General features: G+C 65.6%; 4 protein-coding genes across 10 annotated transcripts; 3 read left to right on the top strand and 1 right to left on the bottom strand.

Annotated features, from left to right (window-relative positions):
* Nucleotides 1–57: 57 nt before the first annotated feature.
* Nucleotides 58–1,196, top strand: APOF (apolipoprotein F). The gene is made up of 2 exons (XM_075075565.1): nt 58–151; nt 224–1,196. Exon 2 carries the CDS (start codon nt 244–246, stop codon nt 1,171–1,173), a length of 930 nt encoding a protein of 309 aa, XP_074931666.1. The 5' UTR covers nt 58–151; nt 224–243; the 3' UTR covers nt 1,174–1,196.
* A 659-nt stretch (nt 1,197–1,855) lies between these two features.
* Nucleotides 1,856–7,656, top strand: STAT2 (signal transducer and activator of transcription 2). Of its 3 annotated transcripts, XM_075075920.1 has the most exons (24): nt 1,856–1,930; nt 2,378–2,455; nt 2,575–2,706; nt 2,783–2,933; nt 3,005–3,103; nt 3,173–3,265; nt 3,336–3,414; nt 3,501–3,586; nt 3,665–3,813; nt 3,884–4,042; nt 4,110–4,262; nt 4,349–4,369; nt 4,460–4,553; nt 4,664–4,720; nt 4,801–4,884; nt 4,956–5,054; nt 5,281–5,416; nt 5,514–5,563; nt 5,640–5,728; nt 5,793–5,929; nt 6,018–6,206; nt 6,283–6,340; nt 6,453–7,414; nt 7,485–7,656. In XM_075075920.1, exons 3-24 carry the CDS (start codon nt 2,576–2,578, stop codon nt 7,613–7,615), a joined length of 3,207 nt encoding a protein of 1,068 aa, XP_074932021.1. In that variant the 5' UTR covers nt 1,856–1,930; nt 2,378–2,455; nt 2,575; the 3' UTR covers nt 7,616–7,656. The 3 variants fall into 3 exon arrangements, with proteins under 3 accessions (XP_074932021.1, XP_074932022.1, XP_074932020.1); XM_075075921.1 differs by lacking the exon at nt 2,378–2,455 and having other exon boundaries at nt 1,889–1,930; XM_075075919.1 differs by lacking the exon at nt 1,856–1,930 and having other exon boundaries at nt 2,323–2,455.
* A 104-nt stretch (nt 7,657–7,760) lies between these two features.
* IL23A (interleukin 23 subunit alpha) lies at nt 7,761–9,563 on the bottom strand. Of its 2 annotated transcripts, none has more exons than XM_075075927.1 (4): nt 8,846–9,563; nt 8,593–8,691; nt 8,120–8,257; nt 7,761–7,988 (listed from the first exon to the last, which is right to left on the bottom strand). In XM_075075927.1, the coding sequence occupies exons 1-4, from the start codon at nt 9,014–9,016 to the stop codon at nt 7,842–7,844; spliced, it is 555 nt and encodes a 184-aa protein (XP_074932028.1). In that variant the 5' UTR covers nt 9,017–9,563; the 3' UTR covers nt 7,761–7,841. The 2 variants fall into 2 exon arrangements, with proteins under 2 accessions (XP_074932028.1, XP_074932027.1); XM_075075926.1 differs by having other exon boundaries at nt 7,761–7,985; nt 8,846–9,118.
* Nucleotides 9,564–10,656: 1,093 nt separating this feature from the next.
* PAN2 (poly(A) specific ribonuclease subunit PAN2) lies at nt 10,657–21,801 on the top strand. 4 transcript variants are annotated; one of them, XM_075075915.1, is made up of 26 exons: nt 10,657–10,773; nt 11,441–11,741; nt 12,244–12,413; nt 12,610–12,730; nt 12,824–12,901; nt 13,021–13,288; nt 13,484–13,826; nt 14,368–14,464; nt 15,044–15,163; nt 15,348–15,467; nt 15,541–15,669; nt 15,846–16,045; nt 16,451–16,593; nt 16,937–17,043; nt 17,541–17,639; nt 18,131–18,207; nt 18,711–18,852; nt 19,120–19,257; nt 19,811–19,870; nt 20,016–20,106; nt 20,185–20,342; nt 20,440–20,583; nt 20,743–20,922; nt 21,064–21,157; nt 21,259–21,456; nt 21,534–21,801. In XM_075075915.1, the coding sequence occupies exons 2-26, from the start codon at nt 11,460–11,462 to the stop codon at nt 21,566–21,568; spliced, it is 3,594 nt and encodes a 1,197-aa protein (XP_074932016.1). In that variant the 5' UTR covers nt 10,657–10,773; nt 11,441–11,459; the 3' UTR covers nt 21,569–21,801. The 4 variants fall into 4 exon arrangements, with proteins under 4 accessions (XP_074932016.1, XP_074932019.1, XP_074932015.1 ...); XM_075075918.1 differs by lacking the exon at nt 10,657–10,773 and adding an exon at nt 10,952–11,042 and having other exon boundaries at nt 16,454–16,593; XM_075075914.1 differs by lacking the exon at nt 10,657–10,773 and adding an exon at nt 10,952–11,042.
* Nucleotides 21,802–21,822: the final 21 nt, after the last annotated feature.

The raw sequence follows: 21,822 nt of genomic DNA, 5'->3' as shown, positions 1-21,822 counted from the left end.
GTGAGCTGCCCTGTCCCCAGGGAGGTGCCCTGTCCCCGTACTGGCGGACAGGGCCAGGCCCTGCATGTTGCAATACCTCCTGATAAGAGCGGCTATAAAGGGGGTGTAGGGGGTGGCACACGGGGCCGGGGACACCACCGTCGGTGAGCAGGTGAGCCAGGGGGCTGAGGGGCTGCGGCCACGGGGGGCTGACAGGGCTCTGCCCCTTCTCCTGCCTCCACAGGCTGTCCTGGAGCCGCTGCCATGGCCCAGGCTCTGCTCTTCCTCCTGCTCCTCAGCGTGGGGGGCAGCACCCTCTCGGCCGTCCCCCCCGGGCCGGCTGCCCGTGACCAGGCTGCGGCACGGGCGCTGCTGGTGCAGCTGGCAGAGCATGTCCCACCACAGGCCCTGCCGGGACATGGGGTCTTGTGCCAGGACCTGCGGCCCGAGGCTCTGCCCGGCTTCGCCCAGCTCCCGCCGCTGGCCCGTGCCCTGGCCCGCGCCGCCATGGCCCTGGCGCTGAGCGGGGCTGCCTGCGGGCCCCAGGCCGAGGCAGAGGTGCTGGGGCTGTCCCGGGAGCTGGGTCCCGCCGCAGCCGCCGCGCTGCTGCGGGGGCTGGCGCAGCTGCGGGGCGCCCCAGCCTCCAAGGTGCTGCCCCTCCTCCTCAGCCTGGTGCAGCCCTGCGTGGCACCCACCCAGCCCCAGGGCCCCACGGCCAGCGCCCACCCCACTCCACCCAGGGCGCCGGTCACGGCTGAGGGGCTCCGGGTGCTCCTAGGGGCCAGGGCCCGAGCCTGGCTGCCTACGTGCGGCCAAGCCACCCGGCACCAGTCCCGGCACCGGCGGGAGTATGAGGACGCCTGCAACCCGTCGGGGGAGGAGGAGGCCCACAGGGTGCTGGAGTGGGTGCCGGGCGTCAGCACCTTCTACAGCCTGGGCACCAGCCTCTACTATGCCTTCCAGGGCTGCAGGGCCCTGGCTTCCACGCGGGCCCTGGAGGTTGCCGAGGACCTGGGCTACGCCAGCCTGGCTGCCCTCGCCGCCGGCACAGGCGGCCCTGTGGCCCTGGGGCTGCAGCTGGGGCTGCAGCCGGGGCTCAAGGCCGGTGTGCGGGCGCTCGTCAGCTACTTCACGTCGGATGGGGACCCCCTACCGGCCCCCACCGCCCACAGCGGCCCGGTCGTCATTGTCTGAATAAAGGCCCTGTGCGGCGGCTAGTTCCGTGTCCGTGTCCCTGTTGGGGGGGGCCAGAACTGGATCGATGCGGGGCTGCCCTGCCCTGGGGCACGGGGACCTTGGCCCCGCGGCGAGGCCTTGCCTGAGCGACATGGTAGCAGCCATCCCTGTCCCTGTCCCGCCCAGTGTGCCCTGCCCAGCTCTGGCTCCCGCAGCCCTGGCCCTACAGCCTGGCCTGCTCCCCACGGCCTGTCCCTGCACCCAAGGCTTGTCCCTTTAGCCCAGCCCCGTCCCTATGGCCCCAGCGCTGTCCCCACAGCTTGTCCTCATCCCAATGGCCACGTAGTTTGTCCCCATGCCTGTCCCTGTCCCCATGGCCTCTCCCTGTCCTCATGGTTCAGCCCCCATGGGCTGTCCCTCTGTCCCCAAGGCTCTGTCCCCCGTCCTCACGGCCTCTCCCTGTCCCCACGGCCCTGTCCCCCTGTCCTCACGGCCTCTCCCTGTCCCCACGGCCCTGTCCCCCTGTCCCAGTGGCTCTGTCCCCACGGCCCGTCCCGGACCGGCTCTTCCGTTTCCTCCGCCGAGGTCCCCCCTGGCCCCGCCCCCCGGCCCCGCCCCCTGACGTCATTTCGGGGAAGCGGGCAACTCCGTTGGAACGCCCGTCTCCTGGCCGGGGGGCGTGGCCTCGCCGCCGCCCTCCGCCAATCGCCGCGTAGAACAGGGAGAGGGCGTGGCCTCTGGCGCCTTCCTGCCTCAGCAGCCGGGAGCCGCCGAGGTGGGAGAGCGGCGCCGGGGGGGGGGGCGGTCCCGGGGGGTCCCGGGGGGTCCCGGGGGGTCGCATCCTCAGGGGCGCCCGTCTGCGGGGCGCCGCTCCGGGGGCGGGGAGCTCTGCCGGGGCCGTGACTGGGGGGTGCAGATAGGGGATCCCGGTTGGGGCACGGAGGGTTTGCCCTCGGGGAGGGGTCCCTTGGGGGTGGGGGGTGTTTAGGGGCACCCACCCCACGGGACCCCGACAGGGGGCGCTTGGGGTGCAGGGAACCTGTGTCGGGGTGCAAGGGGAGACCAGGGGTGCCTCTGGGGAGGGGGCCTGGGATACTGCACAGGGGATGCATGGGGGGGGTGCCTGTGCCCCTGGCCCCTGCAGCTCGTGACAGCTTGGCCCCCCGGTACCGGCCCCGGGTAGGAAACCTCTGCCCCTGCTCACGTCTTCCTCCTGGCGCAGGACGGGGCTGCCAGGCTGCAGCGCTCTTGTGGCCCAGCCCGAGCTGGGGCACCTGTGAGACCACCCTGCTGCAGGCAGGTACGCGGGGTGCAGGGATGCCCATCGGGCACGGGCACACGGGCACTGGTTTCATATCCTCCGGTTGTGCTGTGGCTGGGGGGTCCGTGGGGCGCCCCTGATGCCCCTCAACCCCCCAGCATGGCGCAGTGGCAGGAGGTGCAGAGTTTGGCCAATGCCTACCTGGAGCAGGTCCACCAGCTGTACGCGGGGGCGATGCTGCCCATGGTAGTGCGGCAGTGCCTGGCTGCATGGATCGAGGACCAGAACTGGTAACCGGGGGCTCCAGGGCTGGGGGGTGTGCCGGCTGGGGTGTGCCGGGCTGGCGCTGAGCCCGTGGTACCGCAGGCGCCAGGCGGCCGAGCCGCTCTCTTCCCATGCCCGGATGCTCTTCCATTCCTTGCTGGCGCTGCTGGGTGAGCGTCTGGGCAGCCCGGGGCTGGGCGATGAGGACTTCATGCTGAAACACAACCTGCGCAAGGCCCGCCGTGACCTCCAGGTGGGTGGGGGTGCTGGGCTGGGGGGGCTGGGGGTCTCTGAGCCCCACTGACCCCACCAGGCTCTCCGCAGGCCGAGTTTGAGGAGTCCCCAGAGAAGTTTGCCAACCTGGTGGCTAACCTGCTGCAGGAGGAGCAGCGGATCCTGCGCCTGGCACAAACCAGGGGGCAGGTAGGGTGAGGTCCCCCACCGCCCCACAGGACCTTGCTGGCTGCTGCCCCATGCCCTGTGTTTCTGCAGGGGGGGGCCGCCGTGGCACCCAGCGCACCCCCGGAGAGCGACCGGGAGCAGCAGATCCAGCGGCGCCTGGCCGAGTTCCACGTGGCCCTGCAGGTAAGAGTCCCCCCCTGGACCCCCCAGACCCCCGGGGGCTGCCTGGCCCCTCACCCTCCTCTGCCCCCAGGAGGCTGAACGCACCTTCCGGCACCTGGAGGACCTGCAGGACACCTTTGACTTCTGCTTCAAGGTGCACTACCAGCCAGGTAAGGCCCAGTCCTGCCCACCCCAGGGCTAGACACGGGATGGCACTGCCCTGCGCCCCCCAACCCTCCTCACCCCCTGCCCGCAGGCGAGAACAGGACCAACGACCCCCAGTATGCCCAGCAGATCCAAGCCCTCCAGGCCAAGCTGCAGATCCTGGACCGGCAGCGGCGGGTGAGAGGGGGTCAGGGCTGGGCTGTGGGGGCCATGGCTGCCCTACACCCCCCTGCTCAGGCATTCGTCTCCCCCCAGGAGGTGCTGGCTCAGATGCAGCAGCTTCTGGGGCGCAGTGAGACCCTGCAGGACTTCCTGCAGCAGGAGCTGGAGGCCTGGCGGGAACGGCAGCAGCGTGCCTGCCTGGGGGCCCCTGCCAACACCCACCTGCGCCTGCTGGAGACCTGGTACGGCTGGGATGGGAGGGGGATTGGGGGGGCTGCAGCCGGCCCCCGCTGAGCCCCACGGCACCTGCAGGTTCACGGAGCTGGGCCAAGGGCTATTCCAGCTGCTGCAGCTGCTGCGGGCGCTGGGGGACCTGCGGCAGAAAGTGACCTACGAGAGGGACCCGCTGAAGGCAGAGACCCCCCTCTTGGAGCGGCGGCTGCAGGAGCAGCTCAACTACCTGCTGCAGAGGTGGGGGTGGTGTGGGGGGTCAGGGGGGTTGGGGCCGGGGCAGCCCTGACCCTCCCGGTGCCCCCAGGGCCTTTGTGGTAGAGCAGCAGCCCAGCATGCCCAACGCCTGCAAGCGCCCGCTGGTGCTGCGCACGGCCAGCAAGTTCTCTGCCCGCGCCCGCCTGCTCGTCCGCCTCCACGACCGCAACCACCGCATGGAGGCCAAGATCCACATTGACAGGTTGGGACCCCCGGGGTGGGTCACCCTGCCTGGCCACAGAGGTCCCAGGCTCCCGCTCCCCCCTGACACCCTGTTGTCTTTTGCAGGGACCCCCCTAAGATAAAAGGGTGAGAGCTGAGTGAGTGCCAACCACAGCAGACAGGGCTGTGCACCCCTGGGGGTCTCAGACCCCTACCTGTGGCCTGTCTGCCCCACAGGTTTCGCAAGTTCAACATCCTGACGTCAAGCAGCAAAACCCTCTTGGCAGGGGACAGTCCCCAGGACGGGCTGGTCTGCGACTTCCAGTACCTTGTAGGGGCCCCTGCCCGGACCCCTGGGTCCTCTGTGGGGCAGGGGAACAGGGCAAGGACCCTGGCCCAGCCCCAGCCCCCAGCCCGGGCTGACTCTCTCCTGCCCCGCAGACACTGAAGGAGCAGAAAGACAGCAGGTCGGGCAAGGGCGGCAAAGGCGCTGGCGAGGTGGGTATGTGGCTGGGGGCTGTGGGGGCGCAGGGGCGGCTGGTGCCGCCACGGTGCCCCACGGTGCTGCCTCTGCTCAGGGTCCCCTGGTCGTGACGGAGGAGCTGCACCTCATCACTTTCACGCTGGCGTATGCCTACTGCGGGCTGGAGCTGGAGCTGGAGGTGAGCGCTGGGGGCTGGGGGGGAGGCCGGGGGCCTGAGGGCTGCCAGCCTGACCCCTGCTCCACCCGCAGACCTCCACGCTGCCCTTCGTCATCATCTCAAACAACAACCAGCTCTCCAGTGCCTGGGCCTCCATCCTCTGGTTCAACATGCTCAGCAGCAACCCTGAGGTGAGTGGGACTCCTCCCCAGCCCTGCGCCAACCCTGCTGCCCCCGGCCCTGCTCCCCCTTGCCTTGTCTCCCCCACCCTGGTCCTGGTGTCCCATCCCCATCCCTGCTCCTTGCCCAGTCTATGTCCAGTGTCCTGTCCCAGGTTCCTGTCCCCAGTCCCTGCCCCAGTGCGCGTCCCTGTCCCCTGCCACACGCCCCCAGCCCCGCTCATCCCATCTTCCACAGGACCTACAGTTCTTCTCCAAGCCTCCCCCGGCGCCCTGGCCCCGGCTGGCTGAGGTGCTGAGCTGGCAGTTCGAGAGCGTGGCCGAGCGGGGCCTGAGCAGGGAGCACCTCCTCATGCTGGCCGAGAAGCTCTTCGGTAAGGCTGGGCGCCAGCCCCAAGCCCCCCTCTCCACCGAGCCCCTGAAGCCAGGACTGGGGCCATCTGCCCCCTTCACCCTGCTCTCACCTCCAAGGCTCGAAGCCGCCTCCGGAGAGCACCCTGACCTGGCCCAAGTTCTCCAAGGTGAGCAGTGCCTGTCCCACTGTGTCCCTGTCCCACTGTCCCCTGCCCGGCCCCACTCACCCACCCTCTCCCACAGGACGGTGCCTCCGGCTTCTCCTTCTGGGCCTGGCTGGACGGCATCCTGGGGCTGCTTCAGGAGCACCTCAAGCAGCTCTGGAAGGATGGGTAGGAGTGGGGCTGGGGGTCCAGGGGGGCTGGGGTCCCACAGGGCTGACAGTGCCTCCCCCAGGCTCATCCTGGGCTTCGTGAGCCGGAAGCAAGAGAAGAAGCTGCTGAAGGGGAAGCGGACAGGGACGTTCCTGATCCGGTTCAGTGAGAGCATCCTCGGCGGGGTCACCTGCACCTGGGTGGAGCACCCTGAGAGTGGTGAGCGTGCCCGCCACTGGCGTCCGGACCCTCACCCTGGCCTCAGGCCTGCCCTGGGGGCTGATTCTGGTTGCCCCACACCCCGCAGGGCCCCCTGCTTTCCGGGCTGTGGTTCCCTACACCACGGCAGAGCTGGCATCCCTGGCCCTGCCCGACATCATCCGTGACTACCAGCTGCTGGTGGAGGAGAATGTCCCTGAGAACCCCCTCCAGTTCCTGTACCCGGACACCGCCCGCGACGAGGCCTTTGGGCCCTACTACAGCCAGCGGCAGGAGGGTACGGCACAGCGTGGTACGGTGCGGTGCTGGGGAGGTGCCCACAACCCCCTCCAACCTCTCCTCTCTGTCCCCAGGGAACCTAACGGAGCAGAAGAAATACCTGAACCGACGCCTCATCCGTGTGTCCTCCAGGTGAGTCAGGGGGATGCCTCGGTTCCGCTGTGGCCCCATGGGAAGGGGCACCCCCTTGCTCACAGCCTCGTGTCCCTGTACCCTGACCCTGACCCACCATCTCTCCCTGTAGGCAGGCGAATGAGTCATGGCAGACAGAAGAGGAGTTGGTGGTGGCCACAGAAAACCTGGACACGCTGCAGCTGCAGCCCGGTGGCCTGTCGACACAGCAGCCTGGTGGCATGGAACCACTGCCGCCTGGGGGCTTGGGGACGCCACAGGTCACCTCTGGGAATCTGGGCATGCTGCAGGTGATGGACAGGAGCCCAGGGACCCTGCAGGCCAGGAGCCCAGGGACGCTGCAGCCCTCGAGCCCAGGGACACTGCAGGTGATGTCCATGAGCCCAGAGGCACAACAGCCTGGGTGCTCAGGGACACTACAGCCAGGGCCCCAAGGCCTGGAGCCACCACAGCCATTGCAGGTGGGATCGGGGGTCTCGGCGATGCTACAGCCAGGGATTGGGGACCAAGAACCACAGCTGGTGCTGCAGCTGGTCCCTGAGGGCCAGGGGACACTGCAGGTGGGACCAGGAGGTGTGAGGACGCTGCAGGTGTTGCCCAGGGGTTTGGGGGTGCTGCAGCACGTGGGACCTGAGGACCAGGGGACACAGCAAGTGGGACATGGGGCTGTGGAGCCACAGCTGGTGTTGCAGCTAGTCCCCGAGGGCCAGGGGACACTGCAGGTGGGACCAGGGGGCTTAGGGACACTGCAGGTGCTGCCTACAAGGCTGGAGGTGCTGCAGCCGGTGGCTGGGGATGCAGGGATGCTGCAGCAAGTGGGACCTGCAGACACGGGACTGCTGCTGCCAGTGCCGGGAGCTGTGGAGCAGCCGCTGGTCCCTGAGGGGCAGGAGATGCTGCCACCGGAGCTGAGGGACCTGGAGCTGCTGCCTGGGAGCGCAGACGTGCAGGAGCTCCTGCAGCTTGCTGCAGAGCTGGAGCCAGGCTCGGGGACGCTGGAGACGCTGGAGGTGGCAGACCTGATGCCTGACACACTGGAGCCCGTGGATGGGGGGCTGGGCCCTGGGCTGGCGGGTGAGTGTCGGAGCTGGGAGTGGGGACAACACGGGCATCCCCTTGGCACTGACGTCTCCCCGTTCTTCAGGCAGGGCCGCGCTCCTGGACCCCCACGACCCATTCCTGCCGCAGCCCGAGGATGCAGTGCTGCCCACCGTCAGCTCCCTCTTCGCTGCTGACTTCCCCCCACTCCACATCGATGCCAACGACTTCCAGTGACTCCCTGCAGCCCCCCTGTAAATAAACCTCTTCCTGCCCCAGCTGCCTGTGCTGCCTGCACTGCCTCCGGCAGACCCGGGTCACACCATATATGGGGAGCCACTCGTTCCCTTAAGGGCTTTATTAGAAACTCATAAATACCTGAGATAAATAGAGAGCATCACACATAAATAGCCCCTTGGAGCACAGGGGAATAAATAGTTGGTGGGGCCGCAGCGGGGCGGCCTCAGTGCGGGCTGGCGCTGTGGGTGAAGACACGGCCCATGATGGCGGTGAAGGATTGGAGCCGCTGGAGTGCCAGGCGCTGCAGCAACGGGCGGGCCCAGGCCTCGCTGGGCTCCATGTGGTGGTGGTGGGGCTCGTTGCGCTCCTGCTGCGGGGAGAGTGGGATTAGGGGGGCCTGAGGCTGCGGCTGATGGGCGCCCACTTCCCTGGCCCCTGAGGAAACGAGCCCTTGCAGGGCTGCCACCCCCTTCTGGACCCCCGGGCCCCCTGGACCCTCACCTGGTGGGGAGCCAGCAGCTGGTCCAGCAGCTGGTTCAGCGTGGCCTGCAGCTGGTGCAGGGGGCGGGTGGTGAAGATGTCAGAGCCCAGCAGGTCCCGGTAGTGCTTCAGCCCCTGGAGGATGCGCTGCAGGCAGTGCTGCAGGGAGGGCGGGCATGAGCTGGGGCGCAGGGACCCCTGCACATAACCCCTGGGACCTCTGGGCACCCCTGGGTACCTCCAGCACCCCTGGGAGCCCCGGGGACGTCCCTCAGCCTTCCTTGGGACTACCAGGCACCCCTAGGGGACCCTAGATGCGTCCCTCAGCATCCCTGGGAGCCCCAGGCAGCCCTGGGAACCCTGGGCACATCCCCCGGGCATTCCTGAGACCCCCAGGCATGCCCCCTGGGCTCATGTGCCCCCCCCCCCCCCAAGCACCCTCAGCTCCCTGGCCGTCCTGCCACAGCCCCTGACCACCCCATGTCCCCTGGTACCGTATTGTTGGTGTCCAGTGTGGAGGGGTCACAGGCGTCGCTGCAGCGGATCCGGGGAGGCCAGTTCTCAGGGTCCTCCTCACTCAGGTGCGTGTCCTCCTGTTAGCGCGGCTGTCAGTGGGGTCCCCATGTCCCCTGTGCCACCCCTCCCCCGGCAGCCTGCACGCTCGGGGCACCCCTCCCGCTGGGATGCCCCGCACCTTCTGGAGCCCGTAGACCCCCGGGTCCCCCCAGCCGAGGACCCCGCGCTCACCAGGACCCGGTGCGGCTCCTTGAGGGACATCAGCCGCTGCGACAGCTCCAGGGAGAGGCTCCTGCAGGCGGCCCAGTCGGTGCGGGGGGCCGGGGCCGGGGCCGGGGCCGCGGGCGGCGGCAGCAGCAGCAGCAGCGGGAGGCAGAGGCAGAGGTGGCGGAGAGGGGCCATAGCCGGTCGGTGCCGCCACCGGCGCCGCCACCGGGCTCTTATGGGGCGGCAGCAGGTGGGGAATCCCCGGGGCAGGTGGCACCCGCCCCCCGTTACTGCGAAATCGCCGCCTCCCTCGAAAGCAGAACCGATACCGGGCCGGGGTCCCCGGGCTGCGCCCCGCCGCGCCCGGCCCCGCGCCACGCCGGGACGGGACGGGACGGGCAGGAAAACCCGGGGCAGTTCCTGGCGGCTCTGCGCCCGGGGGCACCGCGGCGGCAGCGGCACGGGCGGGACCAGGACCCCCCGCCCGGCGCACCTGGGCCGCCCCGCCCGCCCCGTCGTGCACACCGGGAGCCCGGACAGAGCAGGACGGGATCCCCCGGAGCCCGGGGGCGTCTCCGCGGTGTGTCCCCCACGGTTTCCCTTTGGTGTCTCCTCGGTGTGCACCCCAGTGTCCCCCGCTGCCCCCCGGCCGCACCGGGAAATGAGCCGGGGCGGCCCCGGCGCGGCGGCTGGCGGCTGGCGGCTCCCCGGGGCCGCGGTGTCCGGGAGGGCCTTCCCCCGTCCGCGCCCCCCGGTTCACCCGCAGGCCCCGGCAGCCCCTGTCCCCGCCGGGTCGAGCCGTGCTGCCCGCGGCGCCGCAATCGCGGCGGCCCCGACGGGGCGGCTCCGGCGCTTCCCGCTCCCGCCCGACGGGGCTGCCCCCGGCCTTCCCCGGGCCCGCACCGACCGCGCCTCGGGCACTAGCCCGGGGCCGAGCCCCCTCCGGTCGCCGCAGGGGCCGCCCTCCCTCCCTGCCTGTGGGCCTGCCCGTGGCATCGTGTCCTTGGTGGGGGTGGGAAGGGGAGGCCGGGGCGGGGGTCCCGGGGTCGATGGGGCTCAGCAGCAGGGTCCAGGCACGGTGCGCTGCCCTGAGGACCCCGCGGGACACTGAGTGACCCCGTGGGATACTGTGGGATACTGTGGGACACGGTGGGCTCCCGTGGGATCCCAAGGGACACCGTGGGATGGCAGTTGACATGGTGGGACGCCAGGACACAGCGTGGGACATTGTAGCTATTGGGGGAAACTTTAGGATTCTATGGGGTGCCAATGGGTGCTGCGTGACGCCCGTGGACACGGTGAGACCCCCATGGGGCACTGTTGGACACGGTGGGATGCCAGGGGACACCGTGGGACACGCTGGAGTCCTGTGGAGTGCTAGTGGGCGCTGCGTGACGCCCGCCGGCACGGTGAGATCCCGCGGGGCACTGTGGGACCCCGTGGGATGCCAGGGGACACCGTGGGCACGGTGGGAAGCCGTGGGAGGCCACAGGACGGCGCGGGGCTGCAGGTGCGGCAGCCGGCGGGCAGCGCCCCGGGGGCCTGTGCGGTGCAGGGGGCGGAGGGGCCTGGGTGGGGTCCCGGAGCGCCCACTCCCCCGAACCCAGCCTCGCCCCGGGGATCGCCCCCCGCCCCGCGCCACCACCCGCGCCCTAAAACGGCCGATTTCAGCACTTTTGTCCCCTCCGCCACCCCGTCCGGCACGCCACCCGCCGCGCCGCTTAGTCCCGCCTCACTCAGGCGCTGACTGGTCACTGCCCGCAGCTTCGCGCTGCCATTGGTCCACCGGCCCCAGGGGCGGGCCGGTTTACCGGGGCGAGAGGGCGGGGGGCGCTGTTGCCATAGCGACGGCGGGAGGGGCGGCGGCGGCGGCGGCCCCGGCCCGGCCGCGGCGGCGCAGCGGGACGAGCCCGGGAGCGCGGCCCCGGCGGGGCTCTGCCCGCGGCGGCTCGGTAACTGCGGGCGCGGGGCGCTGTGGGTAACGGCCGCCGTCGGCGCGGGCACCGTGGGATGCTTGGCCGGAGCGTGGGGGCTTGTGGGTAGCGGCCTCGGGTCCGGAGCGCGGCGGCGAGAGCGGGGGCCCCGCAGCGCCCGCGGCTCGGGCCGGGCCTGGGCCCCCCGCGCCCCGCCCTGCCTCGCCCGGCCCCGCCGCCAACGGCCGCGGGTCTGCGGCAGTCGATACCGCTGGTGCGTCCGGTGTCGGCCCGCGGAGATAAGGGAGGTGGGTGCGGAGCTGGCCCAGCGCCTCCCGCGGGGGCCAGGGCTCGGGGGCGGGCGGGCGGGCTCGGCGGGAGCCCGGCCGGCGCCCCAAGCTGTGGCGGCCCCGGGCTGGACCCGGCTCCCCGGTGCACCGGGGATGCTGCGGGCTCCATCCCCCGGCGGCTCGGGGCCATGACGGGACGCTGAGTGTGTCCCGGGAAAGGGACTTTACGGGCCCTGTTGCCTGCGTGGGCTCGGTGCCGCCGGTGTCCCTGGCAGGAGCGCTGCACCTTACACTCACTGGAGATTCCAGCCGCCTTTTCCATCCCTCGGAGTCACCGGGCCTCTGCCGCCGATTCTCAGAATCGGGGGGCCCTGGTGTTTCTGACTGACCAACTTAGTTCCTTTTCTGTTTCAAAGGGAGTCGCTGGTTTTCACCATGAATTTTGAAGGTCTTGACCCCTCCCTTGCCGAGTATGCGCCCCCTCTCCACCCAGCGCTGGACCCTGTCCTGGACCCCCACCTCAACCCCAGCTTGCTGCAGAACGTGGAGCTGGATCCCGAGGGGGTGCCGATAGAGGGTATTGCGGTGCCGGAGTCGGTGCACCTCATGGAGGGCATGTACAGCGAGCTGCACACCGCTGTCTCCGAAGTGGGGGTGCCCGTCTCCGTCTCCCATTTTGACCTGCATGAAGAGATGCTGTGGGTTGGGAACCATGGGGTAGGTGCCCGCTCTGGGAGCGGGGCAGGGAGGGTCACTGCCCTGGCTGGCCCATCTGCACCGCTCTTGCTGCCCAACACCTGCCTGCCACGACCAGCTGGGGGCAAGCTGGCTGTGGGCAGAGAGCGGTTCAGCGTGGGGCCAAGCAGGAGAGTCCAGCTCAAACCGGGGTTGTGCTGTACAGCCTGGAGGTGGCTGATGCATTTCGGAGCATGAACCTCTTGGCATTTCCCAAGTAACTTTACTGCCCTGATGTGTGGGGCTGTTAAAGCTTTTGGTTCTCTACTTGTGTCTGCATATATCTTCCTGAAAGGGAGAAGTCTGAACAAAATTCCCCAGTTTGGGGCACACAGGGGCGACAGGAAGGGCTGGCTGAGGCCATAAGGTGGCCAATAGCCTGCCTCCACCCAGGAGCTGGTGCAGGGCAAAGTGGTGTTTGCCTGTGTTGCATCCAAGTGAAGCTGGGGTGGGTCTTGATGAGCCTCTCCCCGGCTGGTTTTAGGGCCACGCCACATCTTTCTTTGGCCCGACGCTGGAGCGATACTCCTCTTTCCAAGTGAACAGCAGTGACGACATCCGCCAGATCCAGAGCCTGGAGAATGGTGTCCTTTTCCTGACCAAAACCAACCTGAAGTACATGTCACGGGGGGGCCTCATCATTTTTGACTACCTGTGAGTGCCTTGCCCTGGCAGCAGGCGGGTCACACTGGCCCCGTGAGCTGCCCCTGTGCTGGGGGAGCTGGTCCTGGCTCCTCTGCTGGACATGTAAAAACTAGATCTGGGGGAGGGCGAGGGCAGATCCTCCTCCCCCTTCCCTGCTGCCTCCCTGAGTTGGGCAGGAGTGCGAGGGATGTCCTCTCCCCTGCAGCATGGATGAGTCTGAGGACATGCACAGTCTCCTGCTGACAGACAGCAGCACACTGCTTGTTGGTGGGCTGCAGAACCACGTCATTGAGATAGACCTCAACACCGTCCAGGAGACACAGAAGGTACAGCCGGGCTGGGGGCTTCTCCCTGCTGCTGGGAGGTGCTTTGTTTTGGGGCTCAGCCGTGCCCACCCTGCTCTTCTGCCTCCTTCCCAGTACACCGTGGAGGTTCCTGGCATCACCATCATGAGGCAATCAAACCGCTTCTTTTTCTGTGGGCATACCTCAGGGAAGGTAATACCTGCCCCATCCTACCTGGCAGCCCCTGGGATGCCCTAGAGCTGGTGTCCAGCTTTTCCCAGAGCTTGAGGGCTCCCAGGTAGCCAGCAGATGCCCCCGTCTTACCCTCCCAGGTCTCCCTTCGGGATCTGCGCACATTTGTGGTGGAGCATGAATTCGACGCATACTCGGGCAGCTTGTCTGATTTTGATGTCCATGGGAACCTGCTGGTGACCTGTGGCTTCTCCAGCCGAATGAACGGCCTCGCCTGCGACCGCTTCCTGAAGGTGTACGACCTGCGCATGATGCGGGCCACCACCCCGCTGCAGGTCCACATTGACCCCTTCTTCCTTCGCTTCATCCCCACCTACACCTCCCGCCTGGCCATCATCTCCCAGACAGGTGGGTGAAGCTGCATCCCCAGCCTGGCCAGGCTCTGCTCCCCTGGCCAGAGTGGGGCGATGATCCCCGCACCCCCCAGGCTCAGGGTCAAATCCCAGTGGGACAGAGTTGGCCACGTAAGCAAGATGTCACCGTGTGCTGGCCTGCCTGTGTGCTCCCTGGTGACAAGTCGCTCTGCGCTTCCCTCTTGTGCAGGTCAGTGCCAGTTCTGCGAGCCCACCGGCCTCGCCAACCCCGCTGACATCTTCCACGTGAACACTGTTGGGCCCTTGATCATGACCTTTGACGTCTCGGCCAGCAAGCAGGCCCTGGCCTTCGGTGACTCGGAGGGGTGCGTCCACCTCTGGGCCGACTCCCCGGAGGTCACCTTCAACGCCTACTCCCGGGAGACTGACTTTGCCTTGCCCTGCATCGTGGACACGCTGCCCCACTTGGACTGGAACCAGGACCTTGTGCCGCTCTCACTCATCCCTGTGCCACTGACGAGTGACACCCTGCTTTCCGACTGGCCCGCTGCCAACTCCGCCCCGGCACCCCGGTAATTTGCCGGTCTCTCCCAGAAAAAACCAGCATGGCAAAGCTGGCCCTGGCAGGGCACCCCTCCTTCCCCAGGTCTCGGAAGCAGGAGAGCGGCTCTGTTGCTCCCCGTGCTCCCCCATCTCGTGGTTGGTGCTGCCCTTCCTCATCATGTGCCTTGTGAAATGCGAGATTAGTTCCCCATGGTGGAGCTTAATTGCTGAGGTGCAGCGCCTGGGTGGGTCTGAAGATGGTAGGGTATGGTCAAACCTCTGTCGTCTTGGTGGGGAGATGCTGTTGGGACCCTGGCTGCGTTCTGCCTGCGTGGAAACTCTTGTTTTTCATCTGACTGAGCCCTGTCCCAAAATGCTTGTGCTCAGTACTGCTGCCGTGTTCTGGTATATTCCAGCTTTTTGTTGTGATGGAAAATGAATGTGGGGGAAGGACTGAGTGGGGAAAGTCCTCGTGACCCTCTGGTGGGTCCCTGAGCACATCCAGCAAGGCCCTTGGTTAAAACGATGCTGCCAAACAGAGCAGCCTCTGAGTTGCGGTGTGTTTTGCAGGCGAGCCCCGCCGGTAGATCCTGAGATTTTGCGCACCATGAAGAAAGTGGGGTTTATTGGCTATGCCCCAAACCCAAGGACCAAGCTCCGCAACCAGGTACCCGCTGCCACGCCTGATTGTGTGGGGTGTGGGGTGCTTCTGCCAGCAGCAGAGGTCTGCAGTCTGGGGAGGGATGGAGCTCTCGCTGCGTGTTGAATGACTTCGGAGGTTTCTGCAGGGCTCGGGACAGGGGTGAGAGATTAAATTCTCTGGCTTGGGGTGTTGCAGGAGCAGGTGTATAGTTTGGAGGAGACAGTTTTTCTTGAACTGTGTCAGCAGGAGAGCCAGCCCTCCCCCGTGGGCCAGAATCCCAGTTCTATCGATAACTCGCTCTGTGGTAGGAGAGGTTTGAGCTCTCCGGTTCGGAGGTTTATGGCATGTCCCTCACCCTTGGGAAAACACTGCTGTGTTTTGCCCTTGCCCACAGCGCCGCTGTAGTTTCCCACAGTGATAAGTCCCTTGTAAGAAGGAAGGTGTGGAGGCCTTGTGCAGGTTAAGGGAGGGCCCCACTCCTTTCTGGTTTATTCCTTTGCTCATTCAGGGAGGCAGGAAAGCCCAGGACTTGCTTGTTTTAGTATGTGGTGCTTTGTTCCACCTCAGGGTTCAGCCACTCTTCCCTTCTCTTCCCCCTTGCAGATTCCCTATCGGTTAAAAGAGGTGGACAATGAGTTTGACAGCTTCAGCCAAGTCCCCGAGTCCCCGATTGGGCGGGAAGAGGAGCCGCACCTCTACATGGTGGCCAAGAAGTACAGGAAGGTAGTGGCCTTCCAGGGCATGGCAGTGGGGGCTGGCTTGGAGTCCCCAGGCCGGGCTTGTCTGGGGCGAAGAACCCGCCTGGGCCCAAGCACCTGCGCCCATCTCCGAGGGGAGCACCTGGGCCTTGTGCCGGTGTCCTGTGGTGTGGGAAGGTGTCCGTTTAACACGTTGCATCCCTGCTCAGGTCACGATCAAGTACTCCAAGCTGGGGCTGGAAGACTTTGACTTCAAGCATTACAACAAGACACTGTTTGCGGGCCTGGAGCCCCATATCCCCAACGCCTACTGCAACTGCATGATCCAGGTGGGGGACGCCCCAGCCCTGCCCAGACCACCGCAGCCTCTGGGTCCTCCCCTGACTGCTCTGTCTCTGCCAGGTGCTGTATTTCTTGGAGCCAGTCCGCTGCCTGGTCCAGAACCACCTGTGCCAGAAGGAGTTCTGCCTGGGCTGTGAGCTGGGCTTGCTCTTCCACATGCTGGACCTGTCCCGAGGAGACCCCTGCCAGGTCCGTGGTGAGCCCAGGCGTGGTGTGAGGCCAGCGGGCTGGGCTGCCTGGGAGGGTCAGAGAGATCACAGAGGAGAGGAGATGGGAGGTGCCAGGCCCTTGGGTGATGGCATCAGACAGCATGGAAACTCCTGTCACTTGACCTCGGTGACATGCCGCTCTTGCCCCATCCCCAGGGAAGCAACTTTTTGCGGGCTTTCCGCACAATCCCAGAGGCTTCAGCGCTGGGGCTGATCCTGGCTGACTCGGACGAAGCCACAGGGAAGGTGAACCTGGGGCGGCTGATTCAGAGCTGGAACCGTTTCATCCTTACTCAGCTGCACCAGGAAACCCAGGAGCAGGAGGGACCACAGGCGTATCGAGGGGCTGGCAGCAGGTAAATCCCTAGCCTGGGACAGGGCAGGGAGTAACTGAACGAGGGAGGGTGGCTAGCTCCCAGAAGCCCCATCTGTACCTCAGGAAGGAGCTTTCTTGCCACCCACACCTTCCCTGAGGGCTGCATGGGAACACATGGAGCTGCAGGCTGCCCTTTCAGCTGGGTTTGAACCCTGTGCTGAACCTCTGTCCCTCCTAGGCCTAGCCACCCTGCTTGGTGGGTTGGGACTGTGCAGAAGTCACCGGCTCTGGGAGCCCAATGGCTGGTTCCCCAAGAGCTGCTGGAATCTCGGTGCTGGCCTTAGGCGGCCCTTGTGAGCCCCCAGTGCTCAGCCCACCACACCAGGCAGCCCCACTCCATAGGGACTGCCAGGATCCTGCTAACCCTGGTGCTCTTTTTCTCCAGCAGCTTTGGGTCCTCGGGGGACTCTGTTATCGGGCAGCTGTTCAGCTGCGAGATGGAGAACTGCAGCATGTGTCGCTGCGGCAAGGAAACAGTCCGCGTGTCCTCCACGCTGCTCTTCACCCTCTCCTACCCTGAGAGCACTGGTAACAGGCAGGGCGGGCAGGGCAGGGCCTGGCACATTTAACACTGCTGTATTTCTGTGGCCAGGCTGGGTTTGTTAGCCATATGGATGAGCCATGACTTTTCTAGGTGATAGACACCTGCAGTGAGGAGCTTCTGCAGTGGTCTGTCCCCAGCTGTGGCACACCCAGCAGCCGAGGTCTAGTGGTGGGTTTCCAACCAGCCGAGCTTTTGGCTACAGAAAGGCAGATTTGGGGGTTGACCTTCTCACTGGTGGTTGTGAGGAAAACCCCAGAGGTTTGGCTGAGCTAAATTGGTAAAGATTTGTGTGTTGGAAGGTGACGTTATTCTCCTTTCTCCCTTCAGAAAAGCCGGTCAAAGATTATGAGTTTGCCCAAATTTTAAAGCGAAGCATCTGCTTGGAGCAGAACACACAAGCTTGGTGCGAGAACTGTGAGAAGTACCAGCCCACGGTGAGCCCAGGAATGGGGTGTGAGCATGTCACGCTTCATGGGCTAGGAGCGGGTGTGGGAGAAGGGTGTGAGCACCCCGTGCCGCCGGCTGAGCCGGGGCAGTTTCTCCATTAGTCAGTGGGGAACCTCCTGAGCGGATGCTGGAGATTCGGTTCCTGGCCTGGATGTCGAGCCAGCATGCCGAGGGGTATTTCCTGGGCTGTGCAAGAGCTGGAATGCAACTCGCAGGTCACGCGGATCCCAGCTGATTCCCCCAGGGTAGGGGGCAGAGGTAAACCCCCTGGGAGCTGAGCACACCTGCTCGGAGGCGGCAGCCTGCTCCCTGCCTCAGTTGCTCTTGCAGTACCCCCAGCTATCAGGAACCAGGCCAGGCAGTGAGGAGGAAGCTCTGCAGGCAAAGGCGGAGGAGGGAAGAGGGCAGCATGTGCCAAATCTGGCTTTGAGCCTCTCCAGAGCTCTCAGTGCTGCCCAGCTTCCATCTGCTGCTCTCTCTGCAGGTCCAGACCCGGAACATCCGTTGCCTGCCGGACGTCCTCGTCATTAACTGTGAGGTGAACAGCTCCAAGGAGGCAGATTTCTGGAAGACACAGGCTGAGGTGGGGGAGACACTTTGGGGCAGAAGCAGGCTTGTTCTCCCTGGCACATGGGGTTTGCTGCGTGTCCAGTTCTGCGGAGGTGTTTTCGCTCTGATCTCGCTCTCTCTAAGTCTCTTGCTCTCCACCTGAGCATCACCCTACTTTGTTTGCAGAGGACATGTTGGTATTTGGTCATGCTTGTAGCATGAGCTGTGCATTTGGAGTTGGAAAAGACAAGATCTTCTGCCATGACAAAGCTGACAGGACTGCAGTAGAGTCACCCTTGCATTCCCCCAGTCCCCCAGGACCTAGGAGCAGCAAGGCAGTGCCCGCTTCCCAGAGCACAAGCCCAGCAGAGAGCGGGCGGACAGTTGGGTTTCCCTCGCTGTCTTTTTCCCTGTCACCGACTTTACAGTCCCTGTCTTTTCCCACTTCTGGCCTGGCTATCACCCACGCGTTCCCGAGCCCAGCCTGTCACTCCGTGCTGACGCTTGCCTGTGTTTCGTTGCCAGTATGCCTTTCAGAGAGCCATGATGAAGAGAGGAGGCTTTGAGATCACCAAAGGCAAAGAAATCTCTCTTGCAGAGTGGTAGGTGACCATTCCTGGGGTGGCGACTCTGAGCAGTGACGCCTTCTGGGTTGTTCTCTGGGAATCAGAGAGCTCAGGGCTGTTTCTCATCTGATAATGATAATTTGGTAATCTACCTGTCTGTAGCTCCTCTTGGGCTCTGAACTGGAACAGTCTCATTGCTGCTCTTGAGACTGACCCTGCATGGGCCCTCTGCGCAGCATCCCCTTTAGATACCCTTGTGATCCACCTTATGATCCACTTTTGAGCCCCCAGCCTCACTCCCCTTCCCTTTTCAGACTGACAAAATACCCTTTCTGGCCAACACGAGCTGACCACCTTTCCCAGGGTCCTGCTCTAGGCAGCTGTGGAGAAGTGGTGCAGCTCTGGCTTCCCCGTTTGTCCTGCAGAAGGTTAAGGGATAGGCTGGTGGGTGGGGTGGTGGGGATCCTGCCCTGGAGAAGTTGTTCTGAACGACGTCTTGTGACTCCCTCCGACTCGGTGTTCCGTGATTCTCCATGCAGGAAGGAGCTGGGGAACCCCGACATGGGGCATTCATATCCTTCAGTGGAGGAACTGAAGAACATTTGGATCCCCTATGCCATCAAGATGAAGCTGACCAAGAGCAAGGAGCTAGATGTCTGCAACTGGAGTGAGAGTGATGAGGTAAAGGCTGATGAGATCCCTCTGGGGCTACGTGGTTGTGTGCACGTGTGGCTGTGGGAACAGAGCTGCTTCAGAACCGCTTTCTGCTGAGAGCGTGTGGGCAAGAGATAACCAGGCTGTCTTGGAGACACCTTGGGTGAGCATGGAAACCTCTGGGCTGGTGGTGAGATGGCATGTCTGAGCTCTGGGGTTTGGGCTGGAGCCTGGGAGCTGCCTGGCAGGCAGTCGGGGCTCAGATGTTTCCCCGGGGGCTGGTTCCTCTTGCAGCTGAGCCCGACTGACGACCCTGAGACAGTCTATGTCTATGATCTAATGGCCACCGTCGTCCACATCCTGGATTCCCGCACGGGGGGCAGCCTGGTGGGGCACATTAAAGTGGGAGAGACCTACCACCAAAGGAAGGAGGTGAGAAGGTGCTCTTAGTCGAGTGCTGAGTGTTTGGGAGAATGTGCCAGGCAGCCCTGAACAGCCAAGTGCTGCTTGGGCTCCTTATCGGGAGGGAAGGGCTGAAGAAGCACTCTTTCCACACTTCATCATGCTTGTTCCTCCTGGGTCATGGGCACGTTGCCAGCTTGTCCTTGCGCTTCCAGGTAAGGGCTGGGACGTCATCTCCCTTCCTGAGGAAAGGGGGCTGGTCTGGGCAGTCCTGTTGTTGGGTGGAGATGCCCAAGCCAGGAGTTCCCAGAGTGTGTCAAGGCTGCATCCCTGTCTCTTATCTGTTGCATCTCCGTGGAGTTTTGGTTAGGAGTTGGGCAGAGACTGTGCCTGTCCAGCCCGAGTGCTTCACGTACACATCATCACCACCCGGGCCAGAAGGGATTTCCCCACAGTGTCCCAGGAAGGGCGGGAGTTCCCACATGGCATCGTCACACCCCTCTTTCCCTGGTAACTGGGTAGAGGAGTCATTGCACTCGCCTGGGGGGGGCCCCTAAGGCAGTGCCTGTCCCTCTCCCCCCAGGGAGTCACACACCAGCAGTGGTACCTCTTCAACGACTTCCTCATCGAGCCTGTGGATAAGGTGAGCGCTCGGGGCCGTGCCACCGGCCGCGTGTCGAGGTGAGACCCTGGCTGCGGGGACCCTGTGGAGGGGGGTTTCCTGCTGCACGTGGGAGCGCCCCACCCCACGCCAGGCTGCCCCTACACTGTGCCCCCCTCCCCTGCAGTGTGAGGCAGTGCAGTTCGACATGACCTGGAAGGTGCCGGCTATCCTCTATTACGCCCGGAGGAACCTCAACGCCAAGTACAACCTCGTCAGTGAGTGTCTGGGGTGGAAGTGGCTGTGTGGCCAGCGACGTCGGCTCGTGGCTGATCTCCCTTCCCCTTTTCCTGCAGTCAAGAACCCCATTGAAGCCAGTGTGTTGCTGGCGGAGGCCTCCCTGGCTCGCAAGCAGCGCAAGTGCCACGCCACCTTCATCCCCCTCATGTTGAACGAGATGCCACAGGCGGGCGACCTGGTGGGGCTGGACGCCGAGTTTGTCACGCTGAACGAGGTCAGGCCTCGGCACGGGGCGCAGGGGCAGCCCCTCTGGGTGCACCCGGTCCCCACGGGAGCTGTCTGTCACCAAGCTCTCCTCTCGCTCCTCGCAGGAAGAGGCTGAGCTGCGCAGTGATGGGACCAAATCCACCATCAAGCCCAGCCAGATGTCGGTGGCCAGGATCACGTGCGTGCGCGGGCAGGGCCCTAACGAGGGCGTCCCCTTCATTGACGACTATATCTCCACCCAAGAGCAGGTATGGGGCTCCTGCCTGGCCTCACGCAGCTCCCCAGCCCTGCAGGGAGGACACGGACCCACTCAGGTTCCCGCTCCACAGTAGTGGCAGCGCTGTCCCTGGGATGCTGGCAGGGGAATTGGGGAGGGGGCAGACCCCCACGGGCCCTGGTCTCTGCAGGTGGTGGATTACCTGACCCAGTACTCGGGGATCAAGCCAGGAGACCTGGACGCCAAGATCTCCTCCAAGCACCTTACCACTCTCAAATCCACCTACCTGAAGCTGCGCTTCCTCATTGACGTGGGAGTCAAGTTCGTGGGCCACGGGCTGCAGAAGGATTTCCGTGTCATCAACCTGATGGTAACAGTGCTGAGCCCCCCTCCCTCAACCCGGGCACAGGGGTCTTGGGGTGGGTCCGGGAGGCTGGTGGCAGTGCCGGGGTTCACCCCTGCACCGCGGCGGCACCCCTGCACTGCCAGCAGGACCATCTCTGCTTTCCAGGTGCCCAAGGACCAGGTGATCGACACTGTCTACCTGTTCCACATCCCGAGGAAGAGGATGATTTCCCTGCGCTTCCTTGCCTGGTACTTCCTGGGTCAGTGGCCAAACCCTCGTAACTGAGAGGGGCGGGAGCAGGGGCAGATCCCCCCTGGGGTCCCTGCCAGCCCCCTCCCTGACCGGGGACTGTCCCCGCAGACCTGAAGATCCAGGGGGAGACCCACGACAGCATCGAGGACGCGCGCACGGCGCTGCAGCTCTACCGCAAGTACCTGGAGCTGAGCCCGCAGGGCGCCGAGCCCGAGGAGTTCCGCAAGGTGCTCAAGGGCCTCTACGAGAAGGGACGCAAGTTGGACTGGAAGGTGCCCGAGCCCGACAGCCAGAGCAGCCCCAAGCGTAAGGCACCGCTGCAGCCCCCCCTGCCCCGCCCCCGCGCCCCCCGCCCCCCCCTCACCCTGCTTTGTCTCCGGCAGATGGGGCCGTGTATCCCCCGGTGCTGGCCCTGTGACCGGACCTCACGCCCCCGCCGGTGAGGAGCGGCCCCGGGACCCCGCGAGGAAGGCGGACACACGTGGAACTGGAACCAGCAGCGGGGACGGGGCTTTCCCCGCCCCTGCCTGACCCCCCCCCGGGGCCCGGCGCCCCGGGACCCTCTCTCCCTGCCGGTACCGGGAATCACTGCCCCCCTCCACACTCGCCCGCCGGCCCGGGCGCCCTCATAAAGCAGCTTCGGACACCCGCGCCGCCGTCCGCCGTCTCCTC

Source organism: Phalacrocorax aristotelis, chromosome 26, assembly GCF_949628215.1.
Source record: "Phalacrocorax aristotelis chromosome 26, bGulAri2.1, whole genome shotgun sequence".
Lineage (NCBI taxonomy): Eukaryota > Metazoa > Chordata > Aves > Suliformes > Phalacrocoracidae > Phalacrocorax > Phalacrocorax aristotelis.
The sequence above is the reverse complement of the archived record's forward strand: the minus strand, read 5'-3'. Positions and strand labels throughout refer to the sequence as shown.

What these genes read in the sequence shown, in the direction of transcription:
- STAT2 (XM_075075920.1), top strand. Translation starts at nt 2,576, where the DNA reads ATGGCGCAGTGGCAGGAGGTGCAGAGTTTGGCCAATGCCTACCTGGAG. An exon ending in TGGCACAAACCAGGGGGCAG is followed by an intron (nt 3,104 to 3,172) that starts GTAGGGTGAGGT and finishes GTGTTTCTGCAG; the next exon opens with GGGGGGGCCGCCGTGGCACC. An exon ending in TCCTGGACCGGCAGCGGCGG is followed by an intron (nt 3,587 to 3,664) that starts GTGAGAGGGGGT and finishes GTCTCCCCCCAG; the next exon opens with GAGGTGCTGGCTCAGATGCA.
- IL23A (XM_075075927.1), bottom strand. Translation starts at nt 9,016, where the DNA reads ATGGCCCCTCTCCGCCACCTCTGCCTCTGCCTCCCGCTGCTGCTGCTG. An exon ending in CACTGGACACCAACAATACG is followed by an intron (nt 8,258 to 8,592) that starts GTACCAGGGGAC and finishes CCCTCCCTGCAG; the next exon opens with CACTGCCTGCAGCGCATCCT. An exon ending in AGCTGCTGGCTCCCCACCAG is followed by an intron (nt 7,989 to 8,119) that starts GTGAGGGTCCAG and finishes CTCTCCCCGCAG; the next exon opens with CAGGAGCGCAACGAGCCCCA.
- APOF (XM_075075565.1), top strand. Translation starts at nt 244, where the DNA reads ATGGCCCAGGCTCTGCTCTTCCTCCTGCTCCTCAGCGTGGGGGGCAGC.
- PAN2 (XM_075075915.1), top strand. Translation starts at nt 11,460, where the DNA reads ATGAATTTTGAAGGTCTTGACCCCTCCCTTGCCGAGTATGCGCCCCCT. An exon ending in CTCATCATTTTTGACTACCT is followed by an intron (nt 12,414 to 12,609) that starts GTGAGTGCCTTG and finishes TCTCCCCTGCAG; the next exon opens with CATGGATGAGTCTGAGGACA. An exon ending in GGACCAAGCTCCGCAACCAG is followed by an intron (nt 14,465 to 15,043) that starts GTACCCGCTGCC and finishes TCCCCCTTGCAG; the next exon opens with ATTCCCTATCGGTTAAAAGA.